The 14,929-nt window shown below is 32.1% G+C and overlaps 1 protein-coding gene across 6 annotated transcripts in view; it reads left to right on the top strand.

Annotated features, from left to right (window-relative positions):
* LOC114327290 (cAMP-specific 3',5'-cyclic phosphodiesterase) overlaps positions 1–14,929 on the top strand; it is a 1,080,669-nt gene that overhangs the window by 562,467 nt on the left and 503,273 nt on the right. The window contains exon 1 of one of the 6 annotated variants that reach the window (XM_028275858.2): positions 8,765–8,877. The exons of the other annotated variants lie outside the window; for them this stretch is intronic. Coding sequence (XP_028131659.1) covers positions 8,780–8,877 — 98 coding nt within the window. The 5' untranslated portion in view covers positions 8,765–8,779. Of the gene's footprint in view, positions 1–8,764; positions 8,878–14,929 lie in introns of those variants that run through there. 6 annotated transcript variants of the gene reach the window in all.

The following is a 14,929-nucleotide window of genomic DNA, read 5'->3' as shown; positions in this document are numbered from 1 at the left end:
TCTGGCCGCCGGAGCGAACTAGTATATGCCCACGTCTGGAAGCAATAAGTATTAAACTGTTCATTATTTATTTAGTAAAAAGCGAAACTAAACAAAAATATCGGAGAGGACCACAAAAAATCAAGTGGTGGATACTAAAAGATGAAAAAGAAGGTCTATTAAGGGATAGAATAGTAGAAAAAATATGTTGGAACAAGAAAGGAAGACCCTAACACAATTTGGAGAAAAATGGCCAATATTATTAGAGAGACGGCTATTGAAATACTTGGGAAAATGTCAGGAAAGAAGTTTGAGGATAAAGAAACTTGATGGTGGTCAAATGAAGTACAAGGAAAAATAAAAGAGAAGGGAAAATTATATAAAAAGTGGCAAGAAACCAGATCAGATCGGACACAGATCTTCAAAACAATAATATGGTCGCCAAAAAGGAAGCGAAAGTCGCAGTAGCAAAAGCTAAAGCAGAAGCGTATTCAAACCTATACGATCAACTTTATACCAGGGAAGGCGAAGCAAAGATATATAAAATAGCCAAACAGAGAGCAAATAAAGCAATAGATTAGATGTATTCGAGATGAAAATATTAAAATACTAATTCACGAAAAGGATGTCAAAAAGAGATGGAAAAAGTATTTTGACAGTTTATTAAATGAAGAATTTGACAGACAGCCTGTGGAGTTAACGGAAACAGTAACAGCAATGGTTACCAGAATAACAAACGAGGAAGTGGCTCAAGCGCTTCAAAAAATAAAGAAAGGAAAAGCAGTCGGGCCAGATGACATTCCTGAGCTCTTCTATATGACTCCATCATTTTTAAATTTGACCAACACCGTGACGTACCAGTTTTGGGTTTAGAAAAAAAGAAAGTAGTAATGAGTAAAGCAAAAAAGGTAACATTGTTCGAAAAATTAAACAAAAGAAAAAATAAAATTGTAATTGCCCACAGTTAGCTGTTATTTATGATTTGTAAGTTCCTCGTGGTTCTACCGAACGACTAGCGTGAACATTTGACGTTAAAGAGCGGTTCCGTAATATGTAAATCGTTGAAAACAGTTCATAACGCTGATTTCTGCACCTTTTTCTCTCTGATGCTGGTCTTCTAGGGTATTATGAACAGTGATCTAAAATAATTATCGTGAAACTTCACGTAGTAAATACAATAAAAAAAATGCAAAAAATCTGTTGCTAGTAAACAAGATAAAGTATCATTTTTTTGGTAATATCAAAACCTTGTTTCTATGGTGACGCGATCATTTAAAAACATTAAAATAACCATTCGTATTGTTATGAATTAACGTTTTTTTTATTACTAATGTTTATGTCCTCACCGCTAAAATTCCTAGATAAGGACAAAATAGAAAAACCATACAAAATGCAATTGTCCGGATTTTTTTGACCAGGAATGTATTTAAAAACATATAATTAATCTATAATAGTCGAAAGATGTTAAATAGTCACTTAGCTGCTGCATCTAAATTATATTAAGCCAATTATCATCTGAAATAGCAATTTTGTTCATAGGCCAGGACAATAAGTACTTAAAACACCGGAATAAATCGATTTTTAAATACAGCACCTAGAGACTTAAAACTTTTTACATTGTGTTCAGGATGATGGCATGAGAGAAGTCTACAGTAGAAAAATAGGTAGAAAAAAATAGGCGTTTTAAAGTGCATAAAATGCATCCACAAGTGCATAAACGTGTCAAAATCAGTATATTGGGGTGCATTCTGTAACATTTCCGTTATTTGTAAAAGGTATACAGTCGAACCCGCTTATTGGAATAGCCTTCGTGCCAAACAAAAATATTCCTATAACCTGGATATTCTAATACCCTATCATTGATGGCTGGTAGAAATAAGGGTATTATCTACTGAATAGACTTACACAATAATAGTACATTTACATTATATTTATATGGTTTTAGGACGTTTTATGTCAATGATACAGCAGTGTAACTTATTTTATTAAAAAATCAAATTACATTTTCTGTGCATAAATCCATTAATAAGCATGAGATGTGTGCAATATGTAAACATGTATATATTATCTTATTTAAAATGCATACGACTAAATGCCTTCTCATTTTTTTTTTTGAAAAATCTTTAAGTTATACAAATTATAAAAAATTACATTGAATTGGCCCTCCAGAAATCTTCTTATAATATTACAAACGGTTAGGACTTGCCAAATTGGATGGAATATCCACAAAATCGAAAAAATCTTCATCCTTTGCCTCATCTTTCGCTTTAATATTGAGTTGGGTGGTTTCATTGTTTTGTTTTAAATCTTCAGTACCTTCGAAAACCGATAAATTGTCGTCAAACGAAACAACTCTTAAAAATATTAGTCTTTTATTTTTTCGAATTCTGTGTTTTGATTAATTGGCACATTGGCAGGCAAAAAACGGATTGTTAAAATATGCAAACTCATGTCGGGTTTATGAATGGACAGGGCGGTTATTAATAAAAGAGAACATTTCTATTCTTGTCTGCCATTGTATTGTCGAAGTCAATAAACCATTAACCAATAAAATTTATAACTGCAACGAGGTAGGTCGCAATAGAAATTTTTACAAGTTTTGTGAGACAAGTTAAAGTAGGTAGTCTATGGCCTGTTGTATTTCGTAAAAGGGTCCAACTGGTGCGTAATAAAGTATTTATTATCTGAAAAATATAATAACCCAGACATAATTTTAATTTTTTTGGAAAATATGAATAAAAAGTTGTTCGTCCACTTGAATAATATTCGATTAAGCGATATTAATTAATTAAGATGTATTCCTATAAAAGGATAAATCTATTAAGGAGTAAATAGAAACGTTTCGGGACCTCAACCTTTCTATTCCTTAAACCGGGATATTCCTATAACCGGTACTCTAATAAGCGGGTTCGACTGTATATTAAAATACCCTAAATAAGGGTCACAATACAAAACGTTTGCTCATTAAAGAATCCATCATCAGTGGCCCTAAAGCCCTAAAATTAAGTATAACCTAACTAATTTAGAGAAAAGTTAAAAAATTCACAGAGTTTTAAAAAACAATAGGCCATACTTACAAAAATTGCATGCCTGAGCCACCAAAATGTATTGGGTAAAAACCTTTTAAATGTAAATGATATGGTTGTTTTACATATTTATATAAAGATCATCTGATGTTAAAGATATGCCTGGATGTTACCCAGGGCAACACAGGACTCGTCCCACGTGGTTGGAATTTTTTTTGGAGAAAACCTCACATATTGGATTTCAATGGCCAACTGACAACTGAATTCAAAAGCAACCCAAAAATGACATTAAGAACTGTCAGTGTAACCTAGTTGTATTATTACTTCAGCCACAACGTTTAAAGATTATTTTGAATGTTTAAGATAAAAAACAACCAATTTACAAATATTAGAATTAAAGATGTTCGAAAAAAATATGGAAAAATTGTTCCTAGAAATAATCTATTAAGTATTCAAATAGGAAAATAAAAATAAAATGTTTGCGTTGCCAGAAGTTATGCAGTCAACAATACCAGTAGGTGTTGTATTAGTGGTATGAAATTATCAATACAATTAGACAAATAATGGGAAAGGCCTTATACGAACGTCTAGGAACACAAAATAGTATGTAATGTATACATATGTGTACGATTCTAAGAGTATTAATTAAAGGATAATTGTTTGATTACTGATAACTTGCTTAGAAGTCGACCCAACATAAATTTCCGTTAAATTTTAGAGGCCTCTAAAATTTTAGCGCCCGCTAAAAATATTTTGGTATTCAGTAAATTATGGATCCGTTAAAATCATAAACTAAACCGTTAAAACTCCCGCTCAATTATAACTATTTAGAGTTTAGAGGATGTCAAAACGTACCCGCTAAATTTTTAGCAGTCCGTTAAATGTGGTTTGAATATTTTTGTTTGGTTATGTTTATATGAATAGTAGTTTCTTGTTTATGTATTTATAATGAAGATAAACATTTCAAAATGGCAAATGGCATTTTATAATGTACCTATTTGGTGAAGAAATAATAAATAATAATGAAAGGTGAGTCTCAGTGTACTTTACAATCGACACAATAAACCTACATATAACAAAATTCAAATTTTTGTTTCTTTTTGTAGAGCTGAATTCAGATTACAACAAAAACAAAAAGTAATTGACCTGAAAGTAACTACAATTACCATTTCAAAGAAAGTAGGTACCTATTACCTACGTAGAAATGTGATTTAAAACGTATTGAAATCAAGATGTTTGTCAAAGCATTTAAATCATATCAATGCAGGTAAAATTATTTAAAATTATAGTGGCACAATACAAAACGTATCAAATGTTTATAAAGATGAAGTTGCAGAAGGTTTAGAACCAGATGCAGATGAGGTAGATGACCTTAATGTAATTGAAAATAGACCGTTTGACCAAAATTAGTGTAGAAGGGGAGGAGAAATACAATATGCAATTTTTCAACAATATTTTAATGTATAACTTTATAAAAATGTTTAAATAATTAATTAAAAAATAATTAAATAAAATAAATATTATTTTCTAGCAAACTGTCAATTTCTTCTTCTTTCTTAAGATTTTTGGCATCTGGCAGTCAGTTTTCGGTCAATTTCTAGGTTAAAAGTAGTTCAAAAACGCAAAACGTGCGACGTTGCCGTATTTATTTCAAAACCTTTTAGAGGATTCCTCTAAAAAAATTATTTTAGCGGTCCTCTATAATATGTGTTTACAGAATGTCAATCTATCCTAAAAGTTTTAAAGAACCGTTAAAAGTAAAATTTTAGGGGCCGCTTAAATTTAACGGAAATGTTACAGAATACACCCCATTAAGCGCCAAATTTTGTAAGTCAGAAGGTTTTTTGGGTCACTGAACATAAATACGCAATTAGAACCAACCCCCCCAATTCTTGGGGGTTTTTGGGTTCGCTGAACAAAAATAGGTTGTTAGAACCGACTCCCGGAGTACTTGGTGCTCAGGGTCGCTGTTGAGGCACGTCATCTTCTGGAGTTCGGCGCGTTTTGGTACTAAATGAAGAAAACAAATTACTGGGGGTGTTTAAGATTGCTAAACACGAATATGTCATCAGAACGGCTATTGATTATATTCAAAATAAGATAGCTAAAAGGAATTACAACGTTAACGGGGTTTTATTATTTTATATGGTCAATGGACATCTATATATGAAAAAACCGTGGAGTGCTACCATTTAAAGGGGTGCGTTTTTGAAAAATGGGTGAATTAGTCCCTGGGCACAGGTTACATTAGGGTGAGTTCTATGCACTTTTGGTACAAACATATCTACATAAAATTGTTACTGGTTAAATTTCCTATCTAAATATCACTTTTTATAGTCAATGATACTTTCTTTTACAAAAATATATTCAAAAGAAAAAGCACATAGAAACCCAAAAGAAAGAAATTTTGTTTTTTGTCCCATAACTTTTGTCCACGAGGATATAGGTATAGACATTACTTCACAGAAAAAAAACCTACGTATTTCTTCTTTAAAATGTTGTTTAGTAGAGGTTATTAGAATTTACAGTTTTCGAAATATGATTTTTCAAAGTTCGCCACTCACAGCAATTTTGGGCAATTTTCTTTGTTATTTCGCAAATATTGTTCTGTAACGTTTTTCTACTTACCTTTAGGCATATGCAATGGTATATGTAAGAGGAATAGAAATCAATTACCTTTAAAATATTCTATTGTAGAATGTTGTACTTTAATGTTGACTTTTTTTAAAGAGATTATGGTTTTTCAAGGTTTTATACTTTTAACGATTTTTATAATATAATATAAAAATAAAATAATATTATTATATAATATTATATTATATATTATAGATTATATATATAATACCTAATATAAAAAAAAATTATTTTTTGCATTTTTTACGATTATTTTTGAAATTTCTCATTATAACTTTTTTTGTACATATACTATATATTGCACAATAAAGAGGGCTTACTTTCTGTTCTTTAAAATGGTGTATCATCTATATTTAAATATGTAATGGAAACCGAGTGATTCTTTGATATTTTTTTACCTGTATTATTTAAAATTATTTCTTTTACAAAAATTTTAAACATTAGTCTTAGAAAACATCAGTTTAGTTAAAATTATTTAAACGTTGACATTTAAAAAATTTTAAAAATCAAAGTCCATCTCTTCGTTAACATTAGCTTCAATATCTTCCTCTGACACCTTAGTTATCTTAGAGTTCCCACAATTAGTACCCATGTACATGCACCCTTTGCAGAATATTGAACAACTAATTCCTATCTTCCTATAACCGCAGTTTTTTGTACATTCTTTGGTACATTTACATGCTATTTTTTCAAGCAAAGCTTGTGGTGCAGAAGCTTTGACAGTAAATATTGGAATTAATCCATACTTTAAAGTTTGCCCGGCCGAGTCATGTGGATCCAAAGTATTACCTATAAAAAATAAGATTCAATCATAACACACAATCACATAAAAAAGTTATAATGAGGAATTTAAAAAATAATCCTAAAATCAAAAATCGTTGCAAGTACTTATTACATTTTGAAAAAGCATATCTTATTCAAAAATAATCCTAGAATTTTTTATAAAACACCATTTTAAAGTAAACAGAATAAGCTTTCTATTTTATTATATAATATATACCTAAATGTAGAAAAAAAAGTTATAATGGGAAATTTAAAAAATAATCGTAAAAAATATAAAAACTCGTTAAAAGTATAAAGTCTTGAAAAAGATACCCTCTTTAAAAGAAGTCGTACAACATTATACAGTAAAACATTTTAATGGTAATTGATTTCTATTCCTCTTACATGTACCATTGCATATGCCTAAAGGTACGTAGAAAAAAGTTACAGAACAATATTTGCGAAATAATTGAAGAAAAATTGCCCAAAATTGCTGTGAGTGGCGAACTTTGAAAAATCATATTTCGAAAACTGTAAATCCTAACGACCTCTTCCAAACATCATTTTAAAGACAAAATATGTAAGTTTTTTTTCTTTGAAGCAATGTCTATACCTATATTCCCGTGGACAAAAGTTATGGGACAAAAAACAAAATTTCTTTCTTTTGGGTTTCTTTGTGCTTTTTCTTTTGAATATATTTTTGTAAAAAAAAGTATCTTTGACCTTAAAAAGTTACATTTAGATAGGAAATTTAACCTGGAACAATTTTTATGTAGACGTGTTTGTACCAAAAGTGCATAGAACTCACCCTAATGTAACCTGTGCCCAGGGACTAATTCACCCATTTCTCAAAAACGCACCCCTTTAAATGGTAGCACTCCGCGGTTTTTTCATATATAGAGATTTATTGACCATATGAAATAATAAAACCCCGTTAACGTTGTAGTTCCTTTCTATAGTGCATAATGAATAGCCTATGACCCTTGGAGGTGGTCATTACTCAGGGTGATTGATATGCACGCCATCTTCTGTAATTTCGAGGGTTTTCGGTTTTCTGTGCTCGGTTCTGACAGCGTATTCATATTCAACAACCCCAAAAACCCCCCGAGTAATCTATTTGGATCAATGTGGTGTCTGAAAACCTCGAAATTCCAGAAGATGACATACATATCAGTCACCCTGGGCACTGTGTTCTTCGAGGATCAGTTCTGATGTCATATTCGTAATAAGCAACCCCAAAAACCCCCGAGTAATTTGTTTGCATCAATTTAATGCTGAAAACCCTCGAAACCCCAGAGAATGACGTAGTGGTCCTGGGTACCAGGTGCTCCTGAGGTTGGTTCTAATAACCTGTTCCTGTTCAGCGATCCCAAGAACCCTCGAGTAATCTGTTCGCATCAATTAAGTGCCAAAAACCCTCGAAACTCTACACTCTACAGTATTGAAAATCTTTTTTCGGGACATAGGCACTTTCAATGCAATACGTTACAATCCCTTTAGGTTCTTGATTTGAAATTAGCCAGTGTGTATTTCAAGACAACGTCGCGGTGTTTCACATTTAATTGATTTGTTCGACTTCACCGAACTGAGGTCTCTGATTTGCAATTAACCAGTGTAAAATTCAATATAACGTCGCAATGTTTTAAGATTAACTCATTTGTTAGAGTTTGATCCCTTTACCGCTGGCTATCACACCTTAGCAAGCAAACGATGCAATCCGATGGGGCACCTCAGTTCGGTGCAGTCGAACAAATGAATTAAAAATGAAACATCGCGAAGTTGTCTTGAAATTTACACTGGTTAATTGCAAATCAATAATCTAACTTATTGCATTGTAAGTACCTGTGTTGCGAACAAAAATTTCCAATACTGTATATGACGTGCCTTAGCAGTAATGCTAGACACAGGTGCTTCGGAGGTCAGTTCTGATTGCGTATTCATGTTCAGCTACCCCAAAAACCCCTCGATATTGCCCTTAATATACTGATTTTTGACACGTTTAAGCACTTTTGGATACATTTTATGCACTCTACATGCAATTATACATTTCACCCATTTTCTATTTTACCTAGACCCTTTTTCCTGACATCATCCTGAACACAATGCAAAAAATTGTAAGTCGATAGGTGCTGAATTTAAAAATCGATTTATTTTTTCCTAAATGCACTGGTCTATGAAGGAAAACGATAATCATTTGAACTTGGAACATCAAATTGTCCGTATGTCTCGAGGTGAGATGATGATTACGACTTACACTAATTCTTTAATTGTTTGTTCTTATCTTATCTATAGACCATATTATTGTTCGTGTCGAATTTAGTTTAGCCACGGGCAGTGTTTTTGATAGATCGTTTGGACTATAAGTGGATGGTGACAACATGGTGAATAATATTCGAATGCGAAATCCTATGAAAGTGTCTGTGAACATTAGTATTCCCAGAAGAAATTCGGATAATTCGAGATATCCTTATAGAAGGTACAGACTGTTTGTAGATAATCTCAAAGGTAAATTGTAAACAGAAAAGAATATTCAAATCTTGTTAGTTATCGTTCAATGAACTGAAATAAATATATTTAAATAGCATATCATAAAACGAATGACATCTGCGTAACGATATTAAATGTTACAGTTTGAATGAAGTACAGTGGAACCCCGATAACTCGGATTAATCGGGACCGCGGCCGATCCGGGTTATTGAAAATCCGGGTTAGCCGGAGAAAATGGTAAAAATTAATAAAATAGGGTATACTTACAGATAAACTCCGTTATATAATTGAAATAACATGAAATATATATGAACAAAATTGCAGTGATCCAGTGATAGATAGTTGGCGTATTCCATGACGTTTTTCCATGTATCCAGCCAACCTTGACTCGCAGTGAAATTTGGTTCATAATTAGGCAACATTTTATTCAGCTTGAGTGCTGATTCTTGAATAATTGGTCCAGACACTGGTAAACCACGTTCGCGTTCCGCACAAAACCACACATACAAAGCGTCATCGAGAGTCTCATTTTTAGCTTTATTAACTTTGGACGGATTGTCCAAACTGTCTTTTGTTATCATTTTGAAATAAAATTCTTCAATTTTAGTTCTATTTTTCTTCCAATCCGATATTGTAGATGTACCGACACCATATGCTGCTGCAATTGTTTTTAAAGATTCGCCTTTATCAATTCTACCTAATGCTTCTAGTTTTCTTTCCATTGCCACTACAACATTTTTAAGTTTTGTTGCCATTACGTAGACAAAAAAACACGCAAACACAAAATCTGAATAGATTTACGAACGATTACAGAACGAAAGCAAACAATACGACTGTACTACACACAATACGGTCTCAATCCCAACGATGTTATGTTATTTAATAACAGTGAAGACTAGACCATTGTTTAAAAAATAATTTTTTAATAGTCTTTTAGTCTTTTTTAAACAATGCTGACAGTTTGAAATAAATAAAGGATACTACAGGTGCCTGTTGTTTCCGATAACCCCAGAGAATGAACGTCGTGTGCCATGAGTCATTTTTACTATCGTATATGTAGTTCAAATTACACAAATACCTATTATCTCTCAAATATTATATTACATACATTTTTATTGTTGAAATGTTTGTCTGATAAAAATCGGTCCGGGTTAGCCGGACTTCCGGGTTATCGGGGGGCGACTTATCGGGGTTCCACTGTACGCAACACTTCATTCAAACTCAGATGTCAGATTGTTGTAGATGTCGAAGTCTAGACCAGTCTATCTGTGAAAAAGAATTGATTTCACGTAAAAGTCTTATACAGATATTTGAGGGTTCTGATTGATAGCTCAAGATTGATAGCTCAACATTGATAGCTCAACACTTACAGCTGATTTCGCTTTGTTTTTTTTTATTAAACAATTAGGGCAGTCAGTGTGGCTATTTGGCTCCGAATTCCATCCTACTACATCGATTTACTTGATATTTTCACAGTAAGTAGGGAATAGCTCAAGAAACAAAGTCTACCCTATGCCGATGTGCGCTTTTATCTTGGCGGTGGTTCCCACCCCTTATCGGGGGTGAAAAAAGTTCTGGTTAAAATAGCTACAGAAGAGGCTAGAGAACCTACTTTTAAGCAAAAAGTGTTCTATAATTATTTTTTTAAAACTCAATAATTTTTGAGTTATTGGTGGTTGAAAATTGGCCATTTTCATTGATAAATGACACCTTTTCGGACGGAGTTTTGAGAATACCTTAAAAACTATGCATCTAACAAAAAACTATATAAAATATTTCTGTAGGTAATAAGAAAACAAAGAGATTCGTTCCTTCTTCTAGTTAAAATACAAATAGGGATATGGTAGGTAAGAAGAGTTTGTTTTTTTGCTGCATGCTGAAATCGGTGTATTCAACTTGAAATAACAGAGAAACTGTCGATTTTAGGTGTATAATGATACTAATAGCTTTTGTAGTGCTTGAAAAGACCTTTAAAATGAGCAATACCGAATGACGATTACATTCAAACTAATCGAGATATTCTGCAAACAAGTTGATGACTAATGTATTTTAAGAAGAAATGAGAAGTATATTTAAACCCGCATCCATCAGAATTTAAAGACATCGTTTTCCTTCCACAATAATTTTTATTATAGTTTTACTTGTATGTTCAAAAAGTTGGACTGGATTAAAATGAATGGTTTTTGAAAAAAAGAAGTTCAAATTATAGAGCGCATTTTTAAATTTTCTCAAAAATCTTCCTTTTCCTCCATGTAACTCGAAAAAGATAAGAGATACGAATAAAAGATACCACACAAAAATGTAGGGCTTTTTCAGATAAAAATTTCCTTGTTATTTTTGATTACTGTATCTCTTATCATTTTCAAGTTACATGGAGAAAAAGGAAGATTTTTAAGAAAATTTTGAAAATGCGTTCTATAATTTGATCTTTTTTTTTCAAAAACCATTCATTTTAAACCCGTCCAACTTTTTGAACATAAAAACAACACTATAATAAAAGGTATTGTGGAAGGAAAACGATGCATTTACATTTGGTGGATGGGGTTAAAATGACTTCTTATTTTTTCTTAAAATACATTAGTTATCAATTTTTTTTGCAGCATATCTCGCTTAGTTTTAATGTAATGGACCTTTAACATAGCTCATTTTAAAAGTCTTTTCAAGCGCTACAAAAGGTACTAGAAGCATTATAGGTACACCTAAAATCGACTGTTTCTCTGTTATTTCAAGTAGAATATACCAATTTGAGAATGTATCAAAAACAAACTATTTTCACCTACCATATATCTTTTTGTATTATAACTAGAAGATTTGTGAAGGCAAGCGTCTCTTTGTTTTTTATAACCTACAAAAATGTTTAATATAGTTTTTTTAGTTAACGAAAAACGAATATCTCAAAAAGTATCGAGTTTTCAAAAAAAAATTATAGAACAGTTTTTGCTTAGAATTAGGTTCTCTAGCGAATTCCGTGGTAATTTTAACCAAAAAATTTTCCATCTCTAAAAAAGGCAAGATAAAAGCACACAAGGCCATAGGGTAGACTTTGAATTAGGAGATAAGTATAGGCTAGGCCCAAAATTTCATTAAAATCCATGTAGTAGGATAGAATTCGGAGGTAATATCCTATTCTTGCTCCCATTGACTGGCGTAAATAGAGTTTTATACTTTTTAGAGAAAAATTATTTAAATAAAAGTTGTAGATCATAAAAGTTGTTTATTACTAGTCCAGAAAGCCACTGCGCATCCGCTAGGAAAAATATTCGAATTCGGATTTTTTGCACAATCTTACTCAAAAAGGACTCCTTTTAACAAATTTGCATGTTGCCAGGGACAAAAGGTGGTCAAAAATTTTTTAAACGTTTTTTTTTTTGTTTTTTTCCTAAAATTATTTTTTTTGCATGGAAAAAAGTTTTTTTAGGTTTTTTGGATCATTCCAAAGAGAAAAGGTCTTTAGTGACTTTTCTCTAAAAATGATAGTTTTTGACATATAAGCGATTAAAAATTGAAAAATTGCGAAATCGGCCATTTTTAACCCTCAAAAACTATGTGAAAAACTGAAAATTTGAATGTTACCAAGGTAGGTAGATATTCTTTAAACATCGATTGATGAAATCCCGAAGAGTTTTTTGCAGTACAGTATTCAAAACTCCTTTGTTTTTTAATTGCTAATCAAGCGTGTGCGACACTATTTTCCACCGACAGTATGGTGCAAATGAAAGGAATAAATTCGTTATTTCGTAAACCGGCGGCTTTGAGGAAAAGTCCCGAAACAGGTCGATTTTTATTTTTAAGTTATGATATTGTGGCATATATGGTATACTAGTGACGTCATCCGTCTGGGCGTGATGACGTAATCGATAATTTTTTTTAATGAGAATAGGGGTCCTGATGTAGCTCATTTGAAAGGTTCTTTATGCCTGGTTGCACCAACAGATCTTAAGTTCCAGATTAGCTAAGCTCTACTTATAAATAGGGCCTCCTTGAGTATCACTTACGTTGCACCATAATTTTAGATTCTTACATTATTATCAATTATATCCAGTATTATATTATGGTATTCTTATTGTAATATATTATAATTATATTATATTAATTCTTATGATATTCTCGACTTAAGCTTAAGATCTGTTGGTGCAACCGGGCATTAATTCTCTATTCAGTAATGTAAACATTTACATAATTATTTATACAGGGTATCCTTCTACTTCTTTTTTTGTCAAATAATTTTATTTAATAAAAATTTTTTGGACACCTGTATAAATAATTATATAAATGTTTATATTACTGAATAGAGAATTGAATAACCTTTCAAATGAGCTAGCACACGACCCCTGTCCTCATTTAAAAAAATCATCGATTACGTCATCACGTCCAGATGGATGACGTCACTAGTATACCATATATGCCACAATATCATAACTTAAAAATAAAAATCGACCTGTTTCGGGATTTTTTCTTAAAGTCGCCGGTTTACGAAATAACGAATTTATTCCTTTCATTTGCACCATACTTTCGGTGGAAAATAGTGTCGAGCACGCTTGATTAGCAATTAAAAAACGAAGGAGTTTTGAATATTGTATTGCAAAAAACTCTTCAGGATTTCATCAATCGATGTTTAAAGAATATCTACCTACCTTGGCAACATTCAAATTTTCAGTTTTTCACATAGTTATTGAGGGTTAAAAATGGCCGATTTCGCAATTTTTCAATTTTTAATCGCTTATATGTCAAAAACTATCATTTTTAGAGAAAGTCACTATAGACCTTTTCTGTTTGGAATGATCCAAAAAACCTAAAAAAAAATTTTTCCATGCAAAAAAAAATAATTTTAGGAAAAAAACAAAAAAAAAACGTTTAAAAAATTTTTGACCACCTTTTGGTCCTGGCAACATGCAAATTTGTTAAAAGGAGTCCTTTTTGAGTAAGATTGTGCAAAAAATCCGAATTAGAATATTTTTCCTAGCGGATGCGCAGTGGCTTTCTGGACTATACTGAAAATTTTCTAATTTGAAAATTATTTAATATTCAAAACTAAAACACATAAACCATTGACGGATATAATTGTAAAAAACCCTGATTTAGCAGTAATTTATAAATGTTAATAACTTTGTTTTATGCACAACAACATGTAATATGTCTACACAAAATTGTGGCATTTAATAAGCTATTAAAGTGTGCTAAGTTGAAAACAGATCGACTAAGTAGTCTGTTTACCCCGGATAGAAATTAAACAACTGTATGACTTACCCAAATCTCCCTGGAGGTATTTTGTAAATCTCAATCGACATTTTGTATTAAAAAAATCTTCAATTGTTCGTGAGAAAACACACTTTCCAGAATAAACAGAACCTGCTGTGACTAATAGGAAACAAGATAGCATTTTTTTTCTGAAAATCATATTTCCATTGTTTATTAATCTTCTTCTTGGGGAGCCTGTTTGTTCCGAACGGCGATCATTCTGGCTATGATGACTTTGTTGGTTGCTATACGGAATAGTTGTGTTGAGGTATTTCTATACCATGCTCTGAGGTTAGCAAGCCAGAATATTCTTCTTCCTCCTAAGCCTTTTTTCCTTCAATTTTACCTTGTAAAATGCATTGGAGTAGCTCGTATCTGCTTTGATTCCTCATTATATTTCGCAAGAAGTGCACCTTGCGGCCCTTCACGATGTTGACTAAATCTGCTGTTGTGTTCATCCTCCGTAGTACTTCTTCATTGGTGACTTTGTCTGTCCATGGTATCTTCAGGATCCTTCTGTACAACCATAACTCAAAAGCCTGAAGTTTCGATAGAGTTTCTGCCTTCAATGACCGCGTTTCTACTCCGTATAGAAGCACTGAGTACACGTAACATTTAAGGACCCTTATTTTTGTTTTTAGGGTGAGGTCATGGCCCTTGAACACAGAGCTCATAGTCAAAAATGCACATTTTGTCTATTCGATGCGACATCTAATCTCTTGAGTATTGTCCCACGACTCATTGATTATAGTTCCCAAGTAGTTGTATTGTGAGACACGTTCAATTCTCATTTGGTTCACCTA

The sequence above is a fragment of the Diabrotica virgifera genome, chromosome 3 (genome assembly GCF_917563875.1).
Source record: "Diabrotica virgifera virgifera chromosome 3, PGI_DIABVI_V3a".
Classification (NCBI taxonomy): Eukaryota; Metazoa; Arthropoda; class Insecta; order Coleoptera; family Chrysomelidae; genus Diabrotica; species Diabrotica virgifera.
This window is presented reverse-complemented; position numbering and strand designations above follow the sequence as displayed.